At 45.5% G+C, this 23,136-nt stretch overlaps 1 protein-coding gene across 15 annotated transcripts in view; it reads right to left on the bottom strand.

Annotated features, from left to right (window-relative positions):
* IL1RAPL2 (interleukin 1 receptor accessory protein like 2) overlaps positions 1-23,136 on the bottom strand; it is a 425,448-nt gene that overhangs the window by 296,338 nt on the left and 105,974 nt on the right. For 11 of the 15 annotated variants that reach the window (XR_010834812.1, XM_048075288.2, XM_048075281.2 and 8 more), the window contains one exon: positions 7,560-7,643. The exons of 3 other annotated variants lie outside the window; for them this stretch is intronic. Coding sequence is in view for 11 of the 12 variants with exons in the window: in XM_048075288.2 (XP_047931245.1) it covers positions 7,560-7,643 (84 nt within the window). In the remaining variant the exon portion in view is untranslated. Of the gene's footprint in view, positions 1-5,153; positions 5,970-7,559; positions 7,644-23,136 lie in introns of those variants that run through there. One more of the 15 variants, XM_013183675.3, reaches the window with a different exon arrangement.

Below are 23,136 nucleotides of genomic sequence, written 5' to 3'. Positions count from 1 at the left end.
TACTGATCTACATGCTTAGCAAATAAAATGCAGCTTAATTAAGTGATTTTATCTACGAAACTTTGATTTGATAATAAGTAGTTTAAATATTAGCTAGCATTTTCTTTTTTCAAGCATTTCAATTATTATTAATAATAGAGTGGGTGTTATTGCAATAGTAATTCCTCATACCAGTGGAAAGGACTTTTAATATAAATTCATAATGACACCATTGTGTGGACCAGATTCTAATCTGGAAAGCCTGCTGTGCATCTGAAATTGGCGTTCACGAGTCAGAACCTGGCCTCTTACTGTGAATACTGCTCCTGTTTCTGACATCCCCTCCGAAAACAACCAGCAGTGCTAACTACACGCTGCCATCAGACTACACACCCGCAAGGGCTGGTGTTTAAACATTTTCATTTGTTCCATCACGAGCTGGATCTATTTACAAACGTATGTGCTTTGTTAAATCAAAGCCCACCTTCTCTAACTAAGGCAATCACAATTTTCTGTGGGTTACGTTTAAGACAAACATATGGCTACAGATAGCATACATGTGTATCACACAACAGCAAGTCCTGCAAAGCCAGGCCCTGCCAGGGGTCAGTGCTGGGGCCTCCTGTGCACATCGTTCTCACTTTTTGCTACCAGGCTGACTACTGGAGCAAGTCAGCACTGGACTGGTGCTTAATTCGGAACATTTCCAGCCTGTGTTTGGAAGGCGTTCTGGGTATCTCACTCACTCAGGAAGTATTCAGCCAAAGGTAGGCAGAGGCATGCCCTGTATCCACACCACAGCTGAGGAAGAAACACAGATGGTTGCTTAAAACGCAGGGCAACTGGGGGAGGAATATTTGTATTCACAGTTCCACCCCGGAGATGGCAAGCAAGAGAGAAACTCGGGCCAACAGTGCTCCCTTTGACTCTGGTAAAGCTTCACAAATAGCTCCTCTCCCAGAAGAAGTCCAAGCACAGCCCTGGCCAGGGGTTCCTGTAGGGTTTCTAGACCTTCCTGGGGTTCGCAGCTTCACAGAGAAGGTAGCTTCTCATGCGCATTGACAGTAGGTTGTACAGGTGCTGGATGCTCTAGATTGAGAAATTTTCTACATGAGATTCACTGAGCAGCTCTTCAAAGCTGGTTTCAAACTGCAGGGCAGCCCCCTTTCGGCCAACAACCCAGCGAGCTGAGAAAAAACCTCACCTGTCTCACCCTCTAGTATGGGAAGCAGCAAATTCTCTTGAGCTTTATTTGCAGAAACGGGATGATCGTGGCAGTTCTCCTAGTTTTAGGACAAAATTTCCATCTAAAAATAGCACAGCAAATCACCACTGCAGTAATTCAGCTTTCCCAGAAACACAGCAACCCCAGAGCGAGAGCACCTCTGGCCAGGGAGCTGCATCTGCACAGCCCAGGGTTTAGCTCACAGCCTGCAAACCGAAATCATTCGGCGTGTGGAGTACGCACGTTGTGCACATGGGTGTGCGTGCACGTTTCCATGCTTTACGTCTGTCTGTTCCCCCCTTCCTACAGGAATTAAGCCAAATGGTGACCACAACGTGTTATTTAAATATCACCAGGGATTAGAAGGTTCAGAAGGACTCCAAGCCCCATAAAGTGATGCTAAGCAGGATTATTTCCTGGCAGCGTGTGGATACAAGTGTAAGCTGATTGTACATTTTCATGACCTACATCTGTACGCAAGGAAGAGCCGCTGTCCTCCCCCTCTGCCAACAGAATCAAATCAAACTGTACACTTCCCAGTGATGGATCCCAACTCCCTTTCTCCCTTCCTTTCTCTTTAACAAACAAAAAGGGGGAGAGATAAGAGATAGACTTCAGCAGCTGAAACAAGGTGGAACTGCTGAGCTGTACGAATAACCACAATGTTGAGTCAATAGCATTCAGAGCACTAACAGCAGGGATCAGTTGAAAAAAGGTAGTAAGAAGTGTGAGTCTGAAGGTAGATACAAGGTCAAAGCAGCTGGTGGGAGAAAGCTGAGCAATAGATGGGGAAAAAAAAAGAAACCCACAGGGACCATTCACATTCACAGCATAACATTCTTGCAGTCGTTGGTATGCTCCTGCCTACTTAACTGGTAATTTATATTATACTGCCTAAAACTAAAAGAGGAAAAAAGCACTGCTAATTATAACAAGGTGCTACATATACAGAGCAATGCCATTGCTATTCCTTACAGGTCAAGGGAAGGCATCCCGTGTTATTCTGCTCAAAAGAGGCTAAATAATGCAGGAACTCTGTTTGCAAAATCATACAAGCAAAACAAATGTCATTTTTCATGCACAGAGCAGTTACATTTCCTCACACATACAACCTTTAATTATTAAAGGAACTGTGATGTCAGGAGTAAAGCTGCCAAAACAATGAGGGGCTGAGGACAACTTCTGTATTCAGACTCTGAACTAGTGTTTTACATGGAGGTTGTAACACATGAATGCAAGACACGAGCAGAAAGCAACATTAAGTGACCTGTGAGATATACTCAATGTTACGCAGACAAAGACCTTCGATCAGTGACACTGCTCGTCTTTACTCAGATAGAGGCATGCCCGTGTGTGCGAGCAATCACTACCTCCAGCATCCACAGGGTTACGTTTTTTAGTGTTAGAAACCGAGCTGGTGTTGAACTATTTGTAACACCATGTCCAACCCTGCCAAAAAGGCTTCTCACGCTGAAGTTGGGGGATAAAAAGCACTGGTCGGAGCATGTTTTCCTCTGCCCAGATTAAGAGCTGTTCAATAGAAATATAATAGAATCTGTAAATCTCCTCTGACTCCGGAGCAGCTATCTGACACAGAAGATACAGAGCTGTCACAGGGGAGATAACCTGTACGCTGAGTGGGGAGCACCCAGGTGCGGATAATGCATCATCCAACAGCGCTGGAGTTGAAAAATAAAAAATAAAAATTTAAACCAAAATAAAACAGAAACTGGCCACGCTGCAGACTGCCTCCAACTTTACATGCAATAGGCACAGGAACGTATTACCTGCTCCTTGCTTAAAAACAAGCTACAAACAATTCATCTTGAAACGCTGTATGTGCAATAACCAGCACCAGCCCTACCCATCAGTCTGAATCCTAAACTTTTCAAGGTTTCTCTTTTGCTTCAGTGAGGCTGCAAAACCATTCCAGGAGCAGGATTTGGGGGCTTTGTGCCTCTTCTCTCCGGAAAAGCCTCCAGGACTACTTTGTACATCCCCTCTCCTTTCACACTGAGGCTCAGCCCCTGGCTCTCTGGAGCCACCACTCCTGCCACCACTGCAGATGAATTCCCCCCATGTTTTAGGGCAGACCCCGCAGTCCTCCACGCAGCCGTGATACCTGTTACTGGTCAGACGAGTTGCATGTTGGTAAGAAACGAGCCCCAGAGGGATGTGAATTTCAGCAGTGCAAAACCCTCCCCTTGTTCACCTCATTAGGGTACTGATGATTTCTAAGCACAGGAGAGTCAGAGGAACAGAAATAAGATCAGCTCCAGCACGAAGCATGGAAACAGAACCAGACCCAGTCCTGCAGATCCTTCCAAATTCGGGCAAAGAACACACAACACAAACATCCACTGGCTGAGAAAATTAAAGAGAGGAAACCAACCAGAAAAAGCAACACATCAATATAGGGAAAAGGCTAAAAATTTAAGGGCAGCCATAGTCCAGACCTGACAACCCTCTGCATACAAAAGCCTACAGCCAGGTTTCGTCATTAAATACGAAGTGACTGCATGTAATTACTACCTCCCCTCTTTGTGGCTCTTTCAGCAGTCCTGTCCTATTCGGCATTAGCGGAAGCTTCATTAAAACAGATAAATGTTATAGGTCCAACTTTTGCAGTGCCTAGCAGAAGGAAAAGGTAGAGATTTGAGCTGATTAAGATGACATTTAATCCAATAACTGTAGTGTAAAAAGGGACTGAAGGTTTGATCAACTGAATTAACAACTTCACTTTTGATCTAGCTGAGAGAAACCCACAAAGATCAAAAGCAAGTTTTACGTAGCCCCTTAGTATCTACAACTTGCCCTGAGATGTCAGCTCTTGTCACCTATGTTGGACATGAATCACAAATCCTTATTACGCCTGCCAAGACCCCTCTGAAGAGGCACAGGATTTCCTCCCCACCCTACCTCTTTCTCTAGGGAGAGACAGGGCTCCTGCTGAATGCACATACCCGAACAAATCAGTGCGGTCTTGACCTGGGTGGATGTCAAGTCGTTACCACACAAACAAAACTCCAGAAACACTGGAGGGAAGAACGCAAAAGATGGTTTGCAATAAAGGCAGGAACGATCTGCATCTAAAAAGGTCAAACTCTTGTCAGAGCAAGAAAATTTATAGGATACCTGTACGTGCTAGGATCTGCAGCTTATACTGAAGAACACGTGCTTGTTTTAACTGAGGGCAGGTGGAGCGCACGTCTTCAGCCCTAACAGGAAAACGGCAACCGCGGGGCCTGCCGGATAGGTGGACAGCGATCTCGCTGGAAAGCAAACCCTCCGTGAGCTAATTTGGAAGGCAGGCAGGTAGATGTGCTCTGACAAATACCTCCCCCACCGCGAGCAGCAGCGCGCGCTCACGCCGCAGATCTCAAGATGTGCACGCAGAACGCTGCTTTTCCCAGGATTTCTATTATTTTAGCTTTATAAAATTAGTGTGCTAAGTTAGTTTACGGCCTGCCAGTTGGCTGCGTTTCAGAGCTATTGCAGCCCACACAGCTCGATATTTTTTTTATGCATGGAAAAAAAAGTGTATTAAGATGTCTAAACAACGCCATAATCTTGATTAAAGCTAAATTACCCCGATCCTTTTCCTATTAGGAAGGAATTAGCATGCTAATCCCACCGTTCTGACAACTGACACATTTTTAAGGGAGAATTCAAGATGTCTTTATCCACCCCTCACCACTAACATGTATTTTATGCAACGTGAGCATTCACAAGACTGTCGCCAGCAAACACCACCCCTCCTTCCACAACAAGCCCCAAGCTGGTTTCCCCAAACCCCGTTTCCCTCTGCAGCCCCTCAGCTACACCTCTGACCCTGTGCCGAGCTCCAAGCTGGAGGTCAGTAAGGTTTTTGTAGTGCAAATGTGGAAAACACCGCAACTGCTTTGCGAGGAAGGGAAGCACATACCTCTCGAGGAAGGGAAGCACATACCTCTCGTGTGCTCGGCTGAGCAGCTCTCCAGAAACAGAAGAGGTGATTCGAGTGTTAGCACATGAAAGTGGCTGAACACCAAGCACATGCATGCACGCAGCACGTGCTGCCATCAGCCAGAGCCCCCAGGGTGTAAAGCACAAGGCCGAAGTTAGCCCCTCTTAAAGGCAGCCCGTCACAGACAGGCCTCCGTGTCAGAGGTGAAACACACGTGTAACAAATGTGTCCTTGACAGCAGTTGCCCAGTGACAGCCTTGACCCTCAGCAGCCCAGAGGGGGTGAAGACTCTTCCCCTGCAGCTGCCCTATGCTGAGCTGAGATTGTCACAAAGCCCAGGGCACGACAGCAGCCCCAGCACCTCTTTGGACGCAATTCGCCCCACCTCAGCCATCTCCTCAATTTAAAGCAATTTCTTCCTCTTTGCAGGAAAATATGGGATTAAATTCTCTCCCCATCCTCTGCAGTTTTCTCCTTCCTGACCATCTCAGCATCCTCCCAGACAGAGGAGGCCTCTCCCAGCCACCTGGATCCAGGACTTGCCTGTCCTGAGGCTCACCTCGGCCCTGACACCTGGACCTGTCCTCTCCCCTCTCTGCTCCAGGCAATCCCAGCCTCCCTGCACCCAACCACCACCACATCAGCCCCACGGCAGTTTTATGCTCACAGACTGCCTTACTTAGAAGCCTGTTTCCAAGCCAAACTAACCAGAACTAGAAGCACCAGGCAGAGGCACACGAACAGGCAGGCAGCCTGCACAGAGCATCGCATCGCCATTCTGCTGCTGGCTCCCACCACCTCACTCCCCGTCTCCACACTGCACCTGCCCGCTGAGACCTGCACGATGCCAAGGCCCCGTGGCCACTCTGGCATCCCCCAGTGGCAACCCACAGCCCTGACCCCATGTCATCCCACAGCACTGAGGCAGCTCAGCTAACCACCAGCCGATCCAAGCCCTCCTGCACCTAGACAGGAACCACCCCTGGCTGTGACTGCCTGGCAAGCACCACGTGCAGCAGGCGCAGGCTCCCCCTTCATCTCAATTCCTTTCCCTCCTTTTCCTAGCCCTCCCCAGACTCTGGCATACTCTCCTTAGCCAAGCGAGGAGCCGTGCCCATAAACCTTGGACCAATGCTGCCAAGATTCAACCCGGCCAGCACAGGAAAGCAGGTTTGCTGGGTGAGCAGAGCTCTGCGCATCTCCTCCTCTCCGCTGAGCACCGAGGCTGTGGATAATGTTGTCATAACTACATCTGTGTCTGCAATGAAGTGCGAGCTCTTACTCACCTCTCCTTTTATTAGATAAAAATCCTTTCGAAATTGGTAAATTAATGGCTGCACGCCAGGCTTGCAGCCCTACAGACACGAGCAGAAATTGTAACGGGGTTTGTTCAGAATTTCCTTTGCTGGTAATAACCCTACAGAAACAGGCAAACGATGACAAATGCCACATCTCATTCCTAATGTGGATTTGGACTTTTTTTTTTTTAATTTTATTGTAGGATATTTTGTTTCTCATACAGAATTTGGTGAAGATCTTTTTAAACGTTATGCTTGTAGCAGTAACAGAGCTTAAACTTACTTTTTATGGAGTATTTCTAGAATCCCCTCCAAAACAGCAGATCGCCAGCTCCCATGGTTGCCATTAAATGTCAGCACTTGACAGTTTCCATACAGCAGCATCTAAGACAACAGTTTCTGTCTGTAATTAGGACAGTAACTGTTGGAAATTTGTGGTGGCTGTTGGCAAACTCTGCCTTTTTAAAGTCAGGTTACTGAAGAGATTGTGGTCTGGGAAAACAAGGTTTGGGGGTGTCTTCGTCGGTCTCTGCAAAACCAGAATGCCCTAGTGAAATCTGTTTTTTGTTTGTATGTGTGTTTTTGTTTGTTTGTTTTTACACAGAGATGGGAAATATTCAGAAAAAGTTACCTGATTCACAATCAAAACCTTACTTTTATTTTTGTTGTTTACACGGGACAAATGTTGCCAAAAGTTTACTTATTCATTCAAGTAATATTTTTTTCCAAAGGAATTTCAGAGAGACAGATAAAGATCATTCTCTCTTCTTGCAGGAGCTGGCAGTCGGTCACACAGCTCCTCAGCAGCACCAACGGATGAGCAAAACCAGGGTGTTCACTCTTTTTTCCCTGCTCTCTCCTTTTCCCTTTTCTGGTTATTTATTCCAAGTGTGCAATAATCCCAATAAATTCTCATCAGCAGACCTGCTTCCTACCCTGTGAAACCTTGAGATTTCAGCATGCTACCATTCCTTATTGTAACAAAAACAAATATGCCTTTTTTTTTTGGCCCAGCAAGGAACAAATGTACATCCACACATGAGCACGAGCCAGCAGACAAGAAGACTAATATGGGATGTAGAGGAAAAGGACATACAGCCTTTGATCTTACCACCGCCCAGCTGCTCTCCAGCATCCCAGGAAAGTCTCCAGTTGTCTCTAGCAGGGAAAAGTGTCTCCGTGTAGTCTTGTGGACCTGCACACACAGACATAGGCAAACCTGAAACTGTGTGCCCCTCGTGTTCTGGTTCTTTCCTCCTCAAAGGCAGCCCTCATCCAGGTAGCCAGATTGCAGTGTAGACTGGCTGTGCTGCTACTCAGAGTGACAAGGTGCTAAAAATAAGATGTTGGTAAACTTTGAAGTGCCATGCACACATTGTTTTCAGTACACAATGAGAAGTGCCTTAAATTTAACATGTAAATACCCCCCTCATCCACCTACAAGCATCTCAAAGCTTTGTCTGAAAGACAAACTGAGGGCTGACACCTGTCCTTTGGCAAGAGCTCCAAGTCTCAAGAGCTTTGCAAAGCTACCTTTAATGTTTGTGGCATACTTCAATGGGATTTTGTGCTTGCACTTGTGACACCACAGCTGAATTCAAATAGACTGCCAGAGCAGCAGCTAGGGCAAGCAATTTCTTCTGATGCTCAGAAAGCAAAGGTATTTTACAATATAAGAAGCGAGTCCCGGTTTAATGACTCCTCAGTGTTCCTAAAAGAATTGCAATTTTGAGAATGTATAAAAGAAAATATACCGGACATGCTAATTGCATCTCCTGTCCTCAAAGCCCAGAAGGGAAAGCAATTATCACATGCACTCAACAGGCTACAGCACCAAAATACCCATCAGCATAAGGCAGCAGCTTCGGTAGCACATCAGCTAAAGTCTGCTGCCTTTGTGCAACCAGCAGTTGAAAAAAGTTTTCGCAAAGAGACAGCACCGAGGGAAAACACGAGTGACTACAGCTGGCATCGTACGCTGCAGCTGAGGACAGGACAACACGTTCTTTGAAGGAATACACAAGAAGAAAACCAAAGTTGTCTCTTCCTGAGCAATGCCCCATCCCTGCTGACCACAAATTTTCAAGGACTTCTCAGAGTCATGAGACAGGAGGGCAGAGAGGGTCAGCAGCAGCTGGTGCTGGGACCAAGCCATCTCCTCCATCACACGTGTGCCCTGTCCCGTCCTGCACGTCCCAGCCTGGCTCTCCAGGGCTCTGGCACCACGGAGGAGGCAGCACAGCAGAGCAGCAGCTGCTGGGGCTGCCCCTCCTTGAGCACCTCTGCTTTGCCCAGAGCTGCTTGTCTCCACACCACTCGCGGGGCACCTGTACAGAGCAGTGCAGCTGAACAGAGGCACGGATGCACCTCTTCACACCGGTACGGAAAACGAGAATACCTTTGGTAAGGCAAATTTGTTCTCCAAGCAGTGTTTTACTAGCTTTCCTAAAAAAAAAAAATAATAATAAATAAATAAATAAATAAAAACAGGAAATAAGTGTTGTGCACGTGATGTGAGCAAAGCGGGCAGAAGCTGGATTTGTTACGAGTAGGAGCTTGAAAAATTACAGCCAGCTCTTTAGGACAAGAAACACAGCCAGTTTTGATGAGGAAAATGAGTGCCCACCTCGCTTTTGGACCAATCCTGATTATGACAAGCACTGCAGTCCAGTTGCTTTTAATTTATTCCCATGACTTAAAAATCTAGACGTACTTTTTTACCTTATGGAAAGAGAAGAACTTGCTGGTGATAAACAAATGCAAGAGAAAAAAATGAGAACCGACAAAGGGAGGAAGATGGAGAAATAATCAATTGTGTGAAGAGTCGAGCACAGAAGTAGTCCCCGTGCCAACCACCACCCACCATTTCAGAAAACACATCAAAGGAAGGAGGCAGGACGAGGCCAGGGCTGCCCTCGGCACCGCACCGGCCCTGCCACGGGGAAGGTGATGGAGAGCCAAGAGAGGGCGTTGTGCTGAGCGCACCTCGACTTCGTCTGCATTCACCTAATAGTGCCAGCTCCTCTGAGATCATGCAAGTGACTAGGCGGGCAGACTGCGTCCTGCTGACATCAACATTCATGTTTGTCTCAAGCTGAAGTTCCCAGGCCCTCCTGCTCTGCTTACACACCTCCTAATGGATGCGACAGCCCGGTCAGCATGCCAGCACCGCTGCGCTTTGTTCACAGGGAGGCCGATCTCGACGTATTCCACCCACTCACACAATCCTCCGAAAGCGAAGCATTTTTTTCGAATCTGTCAACTCAGAGGGACACTCGCAGAGCAGATGTGCTTAGGAAGCATCAGCATGCAGAGCAATTTGTCACTACCGCCGTGCCCGCTTTGGACAGTGCAATGAATTCTGTAACTTCCATGTCAAGTTGAGTTTCTGTCTTTCTAAGACTTAAACTACCTGCTCTTTCCAACCAAGAAGACTTCTCAGTCTCTAGCACGTTAGATTAGCTGACCTGTTGAAGACAGTGTGTTTTACGGAAACCCATAGACCCAAACATCCTTTATCCTTACCCTTAAATCTGAGGCAGGGCTTGAAAGATTTTGACATTTTACAAAAGCAGTTCCACAGCAGAGAAAGAGCCCTGGACACAAATGTGAAAGTGTACACTTCGCTATGTTGCAGCCAAATCTGGAGGACTACCTTTTACCTCAAGAGTAATTTTTCTAGAAAAAGCTCGCTCCTTTTTTCTCCTTGATCACAGAAGAGATGCTGAATTGCCACAGATGGCCGTTTGTTTTCATTTTGTGCATTTTACACAGTACATTTGGTAGATTATCCTAGTTAATTAAATTAACAAAGTTAATTTCAAATTCAAATGTTGAGCCTGCTCTATCTTTGCAACACGCCATCACTGCAGGGGCAGCACGGTTTGAACAGCCGAGGAGGAAGGAGGCTCTTTGGCAGCCTGGTCCCAGAGCAGGTGCTGACGGGCAAGGTGCTTTAGGGCTCCAAACTCCGAGGGCTGACTGCCACCGCTGTACAGAGTGCACAAGAGCAGACAGCATCAGCTCCCTGGTTTCTGTACAATAAGAGTACTATTGCCTATTTATTTTACAAGGGCTTTTTCAGGATTGTTCACATTCATGTATTGTTCTCCTCTTCCGAGGCTGCCTTTGCAGATGCTGTTATTCAGACGCACGCCTGTGAAGGTGACAGATAACAAAGGGCCGGGCACGGGGCACTTCACAGGGCAGGAAGATAATTCACCTCGCCAGAGGATGGCTGCAACAGCATTAAAAATGCTCCATTTGCAGAGTCAGCAGAATGGCACTTCTAAAGGAAACTTTAAGAAGGAGCACTTATAACCCACTCCCCCCCCATGAGAGTGTTACTTGAAGGAAATAATGGAAATAAATGGAAAATAAAAACTCTACCCATAACGTACTACGCTGGGTATTTCAGTTACTGCTCTCTGTATGCACATCCCTGATCTTTGTTCAGCTCAGAACTCAATAATGTTTCCAAGCACTATTCCAACAACCAAATCAGGTTTTAGATTTTCCACAATGCAAAGAAAGGCTGCGGCAGGGTGGAATAGAGGACGGTAGGAGTACAGGAAAGAGCAAACAATGACAGAAAAGCTTTATGATGTTTGACCTAATCATTACCCAATAGTCTGATAGCAAATGCTGCACTTGAAACATCTCAACAGGGACCAACTTTCAGAACAAATGAGCCCAAGCCCCTTAGCTACCAGCTCCTTTCAGAAGCTTTAACCCCGAACCTTCCCCCCGTCTCCAAGAAGTGCAGCGTTCCCACCTCCCACTTGTACACGGAGCAGTCCCAGGCCCACAAACCCAGCAGACACAGGTGGGTAGAGAAGAGAGCGGTGCCAGCAGGGCAAAATTCAGCCTGGGTTGCCTTCAAATTCTGGAGCAGAAGAGGAGTCAGCGCTTTAAGCACACCATTACTACCTTCCATGGATGCAGCATCACCACCAGTCTTACATTTTTCTCTTTCTTCAGAGAGAGAAGATGCATACATACAGAACAACAACTTTCTTAAAGTATTAGGTGCAACACTGCTGGTGGACTGCTACAAAGATGACCACGAGTTCCTTATATTATGCCCTTCTTGAGATACCCAACAGCCAATACGTCATGTGGGTCAGCCAGACAGCTTCTGAAACCACCCCTAGCCAATTAGTTTTATCACAACTTACCAATTCCTGCAATCTTTCCAGCTAGACTTCCCCAAAAACCTGTTGAGAGTTTGATTTTCCCCTGAACAAACACTTACATAATGCTTGATGAATATTTTTTCCTTATTCATTAATCGTGATGAACACATCATGAAATTCTCTAATGTATTCATTATTCAATATTACTCAAACATTTTGTCAGCAAATAATTCTTGGTTTATAGGTCATTCGAATTGCAAATTGTAACTATTACAGTCATAGTTTGCTGCTTATTTTTTAACATATGTAATTTATTTAACTTAAGTAATGCATACAGCCAATTTAATCAATGTGCAGTGAATTTCAATTTGTGTGTTTGACTTTAATATTCTTAGTTACATAAATCATGCACTCGGGAAACTGAAAATAATAATATGGGACTTAAGAGAATAATTGAGGTCATATGAACTAGTTTCACGGAAAACATGAAAACGCATTCGTATATACAAGCAAATCTGAATTCCACTTTACAAATCTTATGAACATTTGCAACTCTCTTTTTCTCTAATTCACTCCGATACAGTTAATTTGTAACAAAACCCATGCCAGCAGCTATAGCAGACATTGCCAGATTGCTTTCCACTTCCTCCTCTGTATCCTTATTTAGGATATTAAATAACCCTGGTCGCTATTAACTTTTCTTTATCCAGTATCTTAGAAGGTATCTGTCCACCACATACAGCAAAAGACCTTCAACTTCCACAGCATTTGGGAGGCAAACTGCAATTAGTGGTTACCTGAATCGATCATAAATAGCCTAGGAGAGCTCTAGTTCCTTAATGCTTTTGATTTTATTATAAGACCAGAGATAAAACTATAATGAGGTTCAGTGATAATAGGAAGTTGGTCCTCTGGGAATTGAAAATTGAAGTAAGTAGGCAGAAATTAAATGTTTATCCAGCAGATTCCTGTTTGTCCATGCTTTAATGAATACCTTCACCTATGCTTCCACTGCAATTAGGAAACAGCCCAAATTAGTCCGATCATCCTCCTTCAAGAAAAAGGGAATAAAAAATAAAAAGAAATAAATCTGACAGTCAATTTTTATTGCCAGCATGACTTTGCCTAGTGAAAAGACCTTACTTGGAACTGGCAACAGATGAAAAATGCACCACCTCCACAGCTCTGCAATTTCTTCCTTTAACTGTATCCGAGGCAGAAAACACAGCACGTGTATGTACAAGCAAGCTGGAATAAGCTTATATCTGCTCACCTGTATCAATATATCACATGCTCTGCAAACGAGCGGATGACCTGAAAGCAAGAGCAAAGATACGCTGCGTGTTATCACTGAAGTCGGGTCCCAACAAAAAAAACACTGTCCTTACCCTCTAGTAAGTTGCCCCTATAAGTTGTGTCTCAAACAGGGTTTCAGACACCCTAAACTGATGCTGAGATTCAAAGAGCTGGGTTAACTGTAAGAAAAGAATCAGCCACAGAAACTCGAGGCCAAAAATGTTGCGTTCCCTCCCCTCTACTTAAGCTGTGGAGCTGTTGAGACGCGCAGGGTGTTGCTTCAGGCTGCTCGCCAGTTATTAAGAGGATGTGTGTCGCACAGATGTCGGATCATACCCGAGACAGACTGTAAAAAATAAACCACCTGTAACCACTGCTGAGCTGCTGCACCCATATTTAAAGGGCAGAACTGCTCTTATGCACATGAACCAAAATGGGCTTTCATGAGTGGAGAGGCCAAATAAGCAAAGCTGCTGCAGTCAGGTGTGCGCAGATTTGCACAGACGCTGCTGTTGTGTCTCAAGCTGACGCCAAACACGGTAACGACATAACACTTCTGCACTGGTGTGGAATACAGAAGTGGTCAATTCTGGAAGTAACATCCATCAGAAATATTGACAAGCTCTTGAACAAGCTCTTCTGATAGCGATTACAGAAGATCAAACTGACTTCTGGGGTTGCTCTGACACCAGGATTTTGGATTTGAGGAGAACGGCAGAGGAGGCAAGTTGAATTACCCTTCTGAGGGGCTGTCAAGCCTGTGAAGGGTTAGATAGGAACCAGCACGATCTAAATATTTGGCTCATTTGGGTGATAAACCAGAGCTCCTGAAATGGTTCTAGACCTCTATGGATAGTGTAGGCTCCCCCAAATGGTAGCCCACACAGGCACTCAAGCCTACCGTGTGAATGAGTTAGGCCCTGAGTTGAGTTAGCACTAACAGCACTGCAAGGGGATATGTCACTCACTCCTAGAATTCAATACCCTAAATTTCTGCCCCAGTTCCAGGCGGTAGCATCAACCTGCTCAGCTCATGCAGGGGGGTGAACACCAAGGTGAGAAATACTGCCTGCCCCCAGCGACTCTCGCTCAGAGCGCCCTGTTTGCGCTGCAAGGAGGGAAGAACACAGCTTGTATGAGCTGTCTGCATGAGAGGTTTAACAAGAGAGCTCAGAAAAACTTTGACACAAGCCACTCAAACAAAACCGAAGCGCCTCTGCCTAATTCTCTCCAGCAAGCTCTCTACTAACATAATGTAGCCCAGTGGAACCAGGCCATCTTCACGCAGCCAGACTTTAAGTTACAGTCCCTGCAAGCCTCCCCCGGGGCAAGGCCAACCCCACTGGAAAGCCTTTCTTCCCTTTCCATTTGAATCTTTCTACATGACAAAATCTGAAATCCTCTCTAAATGCCGCGACACACTGAATTGTTATTAACAAGCTTATTAGAGCTGTGAAACAGGATTTCCATTACACAAGTCTCTTACTTTCCCCAAAGTACAGCAGGACACCATCCGAAGTATCTCATAATGCCCAGTGACCTACCTACTGCCTTGTAGCAGAGGCAATCATATCTGATGTTGCCCTTTATGAATTCTCCAGATGTCTTGGTTCATTACCATACTGTTAAGTGCCCCTTGTCTAGCAGGGAAAATGTCCTGCTCTCCCATCGCAGAAGTAGCCTCTTCTCCATTCAGCTCCTTGTTAAAGCAATGCTAATTACATAGTCCCGTGATCATCTCCTGAAATTAGCACAAATGGTAACAAGTTCTTTGATTGCCAATGTTTCTGTAAATGTTATATTAAAAAACAGCTCTAAAATAACAGCAGAGACAGAATTTGTATTAGATCCATGCATGCTCTTTCAAAATTCACAACAAGGATGGCATGCAGAGTGGGAGTCCACTGTCATTCACTCCGAATGATTCAAATAAACAGAACACAAAGAAACCCACCTACTTCCCGCTTGGAAAAGTGCTGGTGAGGAAAAAGAAAATCTACAGCGAGTATTAGCAATAAGAGAAGATGCCACCACGGCTTCAAATTCTCAACGTGCCATTTTTTAAGACACAAAAGCATTGGTTTAGTTCTAACCTCATTGACTTAGCAATATTTGGGGACTGGGAAGGGAAAGAAAACAGCTAATTTCCAACTGTTGTTCAGAGATTGCTCAAAACCAAGGCATTTGATGAAGATTGCTTTGATATGTTTTTAATTGTGCAGCACCATGCGCCATCCCTGCACAATACAACCAGCAGTACCAACCAGCTCCCACAAGAACTTAGGAAAAAGACAAGAACCTGTCTGTATGGCAGTGCAAGTCAAGCCTCCAGAAAATCCCATTACCCAATGGGACCTAAATAACTAGAAAAATATAGGACAGGTCATTTCAATATACAATGAGATAGGAAGTAAATGACTAAGATACTAAGCAAAAATGAACGAGGGATGAATTGTGTAACTGGGTCAAGCCATTCTAAAAAGAAAGCCAATTCTAAAAAGAACTGGGAACCTGGCAGATAATTCAGAGTGACTCTCCAAGACGAGAAATAACTTTCTAGAGAAAAAAAACTATTAAAATGGTGTCTGTTTATGAAATAATAAAACAAATTCCAGGAAAATGACCAGCTCCATCAAAGACAGGAGCTGACTGTCTTGCACGCACCAACCAGAGACCCTACAGGATCCCACCCTCAGCAAGGGAAAAAAAAAAAATAGGATGAAATCCCAATGCTTCTGAAGCTTGGGGGCAAAATCCTCACTGGCTTCACTCTAACCTGGTTCTCCCCAAGAGTCCGGTGAGATGTTTCCAGCCCCCTCAGCCAAGCACCATGCTGAGGACTAGTTTTGCAACATAACATTATTAAGGTCATCCTCTATGCATTACGGAATTCAATTTCCTAATTTGACCCTGAACATCATTTCTTTATGGCCACCTTTCCACTCATTGCAAAAGTTAAAATAACATTCCCTTTTTTCCATCAGCTTTTATTCTTCCTTAATTTCTCTATAAAGCTCTCAGAGACAGGCAACACCTTATCAGACATGCCAAAAAGCAAACATTATGAACTTTCAGTCTAGTTTGTGTCCTCCATTTGTTATAACAGCGCACTTGCACTCTTATTATCCAGGTGGCCTTGTTTTTATTCCATTTCCAAAAGGAAAGGAGAACATTAAAAACACTAAATACCACAGTGCCAGAAAGCAGAACTTAAACCAAGCAATCATTCTCAACTTCATGAGAGTATTTTGCAGCACAGGTGACTGAGGTCCAACATTACAAATCCTCCTGCAAGGACAGCAAAATACCAGCGAACAGTTACCTAAAGCCAAGGAACTCTCTAAGAACAAATTGGATTACCTCCTGTTATGGCTGGTTCAGGCAATACTTGTTCACCATCCTTTCGGTCCCATGTTTCTATAAAGGTTTTTCTGAAGAATTCTTGAGAAGAGAGGAGAACCTGAAGCCTCATTACTGTCAGCAGAACTTCAGAAATGTGTGTGTGCATTTACAAATGTATAGTCAGAGATATTAAAAAACAACATGGACCAAATGTGGTTTCTGAATCAGGTACAAAGCCTCCATCAGCACAGATTATCTAACAGAAAGGCCAATCAGTGCTTATGGTTGCACTACCCAATTTGCTTTCTATCTGCAAGGTTTTTCGAGGCGAGAGCAGGAGCTGCAGGAGGCCTGCACTTGTGGAAGCTCTGAGCTCCTCATCTGCACTCCAAGCACCTACAGAGCTCCCAGACGTCCTGGTGAGCCAGCAGCACACACAGCAGTCATCATGTGCAAGTGACATCCAAGAGCTCTTTCTTTGAGTTCCTTTCTTTGAGTTCCCTACTCTTTCAAAACAAGATGAAGACAGAGACTAAATATCTTTTAACTAGAGACACTGCCCAGTATCGACCTGCAACAGGTTATTCATTGTGCAAGAAAGAACTGGTGTATAAATTTTAGAGAGATATAACGGTTAATTAATGCTTAGTGCTTCCCACAGCACTGGAGATGTGAACAGATAACATTTCTGGCCTCTTAAATGGGACAGTTCAGTGCCCACCATGATCACTTTACCAAAAAAATAAAAATCAAACTGACCTGAAGCTTTTGTGAAAGGGAAAATTATCCTTGGCCCCTGGACATGGCCACTGCAAGGTTTCATGCACCTGTGGGACACGACAAGCTGATAGAGGAGGACTCAATAGAACTGCACAGTGCCAGTCAGCCACGACTGAGGAATTCAAATTGAAAGGAGCACTGCGAAGGATGACCTAGGGGGCCAGGCAAACCAAGATTCAATTTTACAAAATGAAGACAGCAAAATAATTGACTCCTAAGTACTTCAGATGAAAGCACCAGGGAGGCAGAAAAGCTATTTACACAGCCCCGAGGAACCACGTGTCCCTTTGGGGTGGGAATAAGGAGGTCTCCAGCCACTCGAGCCCAGGGGGGCTGCAGCAGCAGCAGCACTGCGAGCTAGGATCCAACTGTTTCACAATAGATGTTGATACAATTATGAAGAGGATCTGACATGCCACTAGAGAAGACTTGATCCAAAGACAACCCCATCTCTCCACACACCCAGGCATCTCAGTACCTGATGCTCCGAATGTCTCCATTTCAATTCATTGGTCACGTTCCACTACTTCCTAAAATTATCAGCCTTTAAAGCCTCAGGAAGCATCTACATTGACAATCCTGTCACACTCTCAACACGTGAATGTTTCTATGGAGACTTTGTACACCGCACTGGAGTCTCTTTCCTAAAGGCTCTGGGTACTCCCACACCACCCTGCAATCCCAACCCGAGGCAAACCAAAATGGGAAGCTCGGTTTTGCTATATCCAAATGTAAAGCCAAGCTCCAAATATGCCTCTGCTGTGTACCCACGCATCGCACCTCCGTGGCCTGAACATGTTCTAGGGCAGTGAAGGATGGCGCCACGTCATGCAGCTGGTGGCAGTGACACAGTCATAGCTAGCCTCTGCTATATATACACCGCCATGAGCTCACTTAGCCTGGAATATCAGAGTATTTTGACTTGAAATACCACCTTCCACTGGAGCATACATACTCACAGGCTGTTCATGGATACTAAAACACAAAACCCACCGATATACAGAATATCTACAAAAGAGATGAGCCTTCTTCACTGCCTTCTCCCCCTCTTTTCTCCCATATGCTCTTTCTCCCCCTTTAGTTTTGTACTAAGAACCCCCTCCATCCTCCCTTAGGGCTCACCCACCTCTCTGAAATATTTTTCCTGACACTAGCAAATGCCCGCTGCAAGGGCCAGGGCTGCCAGAGCAACCTGAGACCCGACCAGCATGGTAGCCTGTCAGCAGCGCCACCTGAAAGCAGACAAAGGAGGATGGGCAAGCAAGTTAGGCACTTGTTGATGAGCCATTTCCAGGCCTTCAGGGGGCTGTGGGACAACTTACCCGTTTCTTCAGCTCACAAGGAGCTCAGAAACATGTGGATGGTACTTCAGGATAAAACCCCTTCCCATCAATTTGCCTTCTGCCTAATGAAACAAAGATATTTCTTTACTCTTTATTGTTTTCCGGAACATAAAGATATTTCTTCGGAGCTCAGTGCAGGCCCAACACTCACAAAGCCTTCCCACAAGTTTGTGAGCACTGCCAAATCACGCCATCCTTTCTTCCTGTGGTACCTCTCCTAACTCATTAAACACGAATACCTTGTCTGCTCCTCAATCCTGTTGTTGCGTCTCCTTCCGTCCTGGCACCGGTGCAGCTTCCTGCTGAGCTGAACACCCCACTATAGATACGTTACGATCTGGTTTTTAATATTTTCTGGCAAAGGTGATGTTCACAAAACGGAGGTTCTTGCAAGCAGCAGCTGTTGTGAGTAGCATATCCCTGTGCAAATACTTAAAGGAAATAACACACGCTGCTTCCTCTTGGGAAATATGTCAAATGGAGAGGTCTCAGATGCTTAGCTTCAACAGGTGTCTGAACCTGAGGCTCCCCTTGCAGCCTTTTCAGGATATTTTTATTAAACTGAGTAGGCTCTGCCTAGCAAGGTTCAAATCGCAAGTCCTCTCCCCCCACAACACAGCTTTCAATGAGCAAAGAGGTCGTTACAGCCAACATCCTACAGATCACTCCAGTTGGAGCCTTCTGGGCAAGGCACTTTCTAAGCAGCTTACTTTTCAAGGGCTTGTTCATTTCTCTGCTACAAAACCACTCCCCTAAAACAGCACTGGGGTTACGGGCCATCCTCTCTGAACTGCAGCCACTCGAGAGGAAACGCCAACGCTCTGTGCTTAGCCCATGCCACTGTGCTCTTCGTTTCTGCACCTACTGATGCACAGGACAGAGTGTCACCTTCAATTCTGAAATTCTGTGATGCTGTCACTTTGTGTCACAATGTTAAGTGGTTTTGATTATCTGATGTCAGTTCGGTTTACTTAAAGCATCCCCACTACTTGCATTTGCTTTCCATCAAAATGTGTCAGAAATCTCTTAATAAGAATTATTCTGCACCCGAAGGGAGCTACAGGACCCAGCTGCGACTGCTGGTGGCCACAACACACGATGCTTACTTGATAGGCTCTGTCCTCATCACAGCACCACTCCCACTGCAACAGGGCAGGTTATTAAGAGATGTGTTGGAGGCTGCTGCTACCTGGAAGAGCTTCCAAAGCCCAGGGTGACCACTGTCTGCGAGGGCAGCGACCCGGCCACGCTGCCAGCCCAGGCCTCCTGGGATGGGCAGAGGCTTTCCTCTCCCAGCACTGCACCTTCACAAGGGAAACACTTGCCTTCAGTGTGTAACAAATCCTCACTCGAGCTTTGCCCATTTTTTGATACAGAGGTGGTCCCTGCCAGAAATATTTTGTGTTCGTTTGCTTCAATATGGAAGTGACAGAGAGAAGATAGGGGGCCTGTAGGGCTGGAGCCTCCCTTCAAAGACATGCTCTAAGAACGAGAAGCCAGGGCTGGTGACTGACTCTCAGCTCCTCTTCTCATTACTCATTCATTTCTACAACCTACATTCACTCTCCTCTCCTCAACCATGGAACATTACCGACCTTCTCAGAACATCCAGGAAGCAGAAATCAGGCAAAATGCATTGCCACTGCCATCCAACTTTCCTGGACCATAAAAACCTTCGGAGTCAAGTGATATGCTCTGGTATTGAACACTAACACAAGCTGCAGGTTTGAGGAACGAATCATTGAACACCACCACGACTATTAGGAAAATCAGCACTAACGTGTTCTTCGAAGCTCCCCCAACTCTCAGTCCTGACCTCCTCAGCGTTGATAAAGCTTCCTTTATGTCGAGGAAACTGCATTCATTGCAAACTGCCTCACGCCTGGTCGGAATCCATCACCTGTGTTTTCAGGGTGATCCTGGACATGAACTGAATGTCTGTAGAGCAGCACAGCTAAAGGAAGGCGGCAGCAAAAGGACCGCAGAAAGTGGGATTTTTATTTTAATGAAGTCAAAGTTAATTAAAGAATAACAGTATTCTTAAATAACTGGAAGATTTAATTTACTCCGGAAACACCTGAATCATCATTAACACTATAAGGATCTCTTTGCATTAATTCATACCCAAATTCGAGGCTTTGCATTTGGTTAAGCTTCTTTCTTCCTGCTCATATTTGTACCCGATTAAACTTTGGTACAGGTGCATATGGGTTAGTAATCACATTTTTATATTTTGCATGCAGATTAGTTCTATTCAAATCTGCATAAATTTGTTATGCATCACTGCAAAAGTGAATGCTCAAGCAACTTTTATTTTTATCTAATCAAATCACTGCCTAATGAAAAATGAGCAACTGTGCACAAAGGTGCACTTGGGCAGGCTCCCGGGACCCTTGGGGACAGGAGCTCCTCTGTAGGGCTGCCAGGTGCGGGTCTCTGGCCGCACAGGAGGATCAGCCGGACCCCAAGTGCCAGGGCTACCTTGGTAGACAGATGAAATGAAGGTTTCCACCGCAGGGTGAACCTGAAGGAGCTTCTGTGGAAATCCTCACCTGGGCAATAGTGCAGTTGATTGAGAATTGGTGAACTACGGTGAAAATCCCTCATCCAGTATGGAAACAGATACGTCTTTACTTCCCTGTACCTGAGCTTGCTGGCTGTGCAACGAGCATCATATCTTCCCTTCTAAGGTGAGTAGCTGCAACAGGAGCAGCTAGACATCTCGGCAGAACAACAGTTCACTTAATTAAACTGCCAGCAGTCACAGTACATGGCGGTAAGCAATATTAAGTAGTTTACTCTGGAAGTTGCAAGACAAAGTACACATTTCTACTGCTACAAACATATTAAACCGTTTTAAGAGGCCCTGCAATGAACTCCATATGCACAGGCTGGTGTGGCTTCTTAGCACAACTGGCAGGATCTAGTCTAGAAACAAGTCTGCTGGTAGAGACTAAGTTTTTGCCCTTTTTTTTTTTTTTTAAGAAGTAAAATATGAAAGGCACAGAGGCACTTGGAAATGTCACCCTGAAGTAGGCAGCAGTGTCCCGATGAGCAGCATACACAGCTGCCTCACAGCTTTAGGTATATCCATCCTTCCTCGTCCCAGGAGCTAACGGAATGGGAGGAGTGGGCTCTGCAAAGTACGTGTAAATCAGCGTGGGGCTGGGTAAAGGCACCGTAGTGCATTCACCTAGACAGCTGCAGCAGAATTAGCAGCGGTTTGTACGGATACGGATACTCTGTCGCATGTAGATCACTAACATCTGCCTCTCTGCAAGAGAACATTGCGCACCGATCTCATCTTCAAACCCACAACGTTTTACGAGCGCGCTGCCGCCTCGGAAGCACACGCTGTTCGTTTCCTTCCTATTAGGCAGCACAAACAGCACGGCGGAGCGGCTGCACCCTGTTTCAAGTTCCAACCAGCAACAGAGATGCTTAATAAAAATGACTACAGCAAAACTAACGGGCAGCCACGCTACCACGCAGCTCCCCGGGACACCTCCCTTCCACGCCAGCCACGAAGGTCCCTGCGGGCATCCCCGCTCACAGGGCTCCCTCCTCCTCTGCCCCTCTCCGTGGGCAAGCAGGTAGCCTCTATAATTGCCATTTCTCCCCGTTCCACATGGATTTAAGGGATTTTGAAAAGAGGAGTTCAAAAAAGAATTGAATTAAGGTTCAGGAACAAGCAGCAACTGGCAATAAACAAGTTCCCCAAAGTGGGAGAGAGTTTGTCCTCCTCACTCGCAGCACATTTCAAGGTCAATTACACTCCCTAACGAACCGCTTAGCCACAGCCAGGCTGCAGGAATTACACCGGGCTGAAGAAAAGCACAAGCAGCTCACATCCGTGCCTCTGCCAGACCATCACAACACCTTCCTCTCCAGCAAGGCAGCCTCTGAGCCCACAGCGAAGGATGCTCTGGAGCTCAACCCTTCTCTTAAACAGGGTGGCCACCCAGCAGATCCTTCCAAAAACATTTTTTCCTTCTTTTGTATTCTTTTTAATTGTTTCTTTTTGCATTTCCTTTAAGAAATGCATCATGGCCCTCTGGCTTCCTTATCAGCCACTGCCATCCCACTCACCTCTGACCACACAGCAAACATCACCACGGCCTTGCCTAAAAAATGCAGCACTGGGGTAACTGAAAACCAAACACAGTGCATGAAAATATTTACAGGATTTGGTCAAGAATAATAAGTTAGGAAGCTTTTTAGATACTTCACTGATCTCTTTTCAGAGAACACATGCAGTTTGTCAGCTTCATTTTTAGGCTCTCTGTAGACTTGGAGGAAAAGACACAACAGCAGCAGCCTAAATGTGTCCATCTGCACGCAGTGTCACTGACTTACCTAACTGCCAGAGTAGACAAGTTTGGCCACTCTTCCGTCACAGCAAAGAAGCTATTTCAGACATCAAATCCATATGATTGGATTTTTAAATAAATAAATAAATAAATAAGCAGCTTTACATCACCACCACCAAAGAACACGAACATACTTATTTTTCTGCTGCGGGACAGCACAGGGGAAATGTAACAGCTTGACACTACAGCTGCAACCTCAGGGTACATTTCCTTCCCCCAAACTCTTACTCCCCAGTCGAGATTTATTACCTGCTGGTGGGCCATTAGAAATAGCCACCTTATCCAGAATCCTGGCATTGAACTGCTACACATAATCCATTAACCTCCAATATATTTTAGAAGTTTTCTTGTGTTATTTAAAGGCACTAATGCAATAAGGCACAGTTTTAGACTGACATCGTTTGAAAAACTCCAAGATAAAA

The sequence above is a fragment of the Anser cygnoides genome, chromosome 13 (genome assembly GCF_040182565.1).
Source record: "Anser cygnoides isolate HZ-2024a breed goose chromosome 13, Taihu_goose_T2T_genome, whole genome shotgun sequence".
NCBI classification, from domain to species: Eukaryota; Metazoa; Chordata; class Aves; order Anseriformes; family Anatidae; genus Anser; species Anser cygnoides.
The sequence above is the reverse complement of the archived record's forward strand: the minus strand, read 5'-3'. Positions and strand labels throughout refer to the sequence as shown.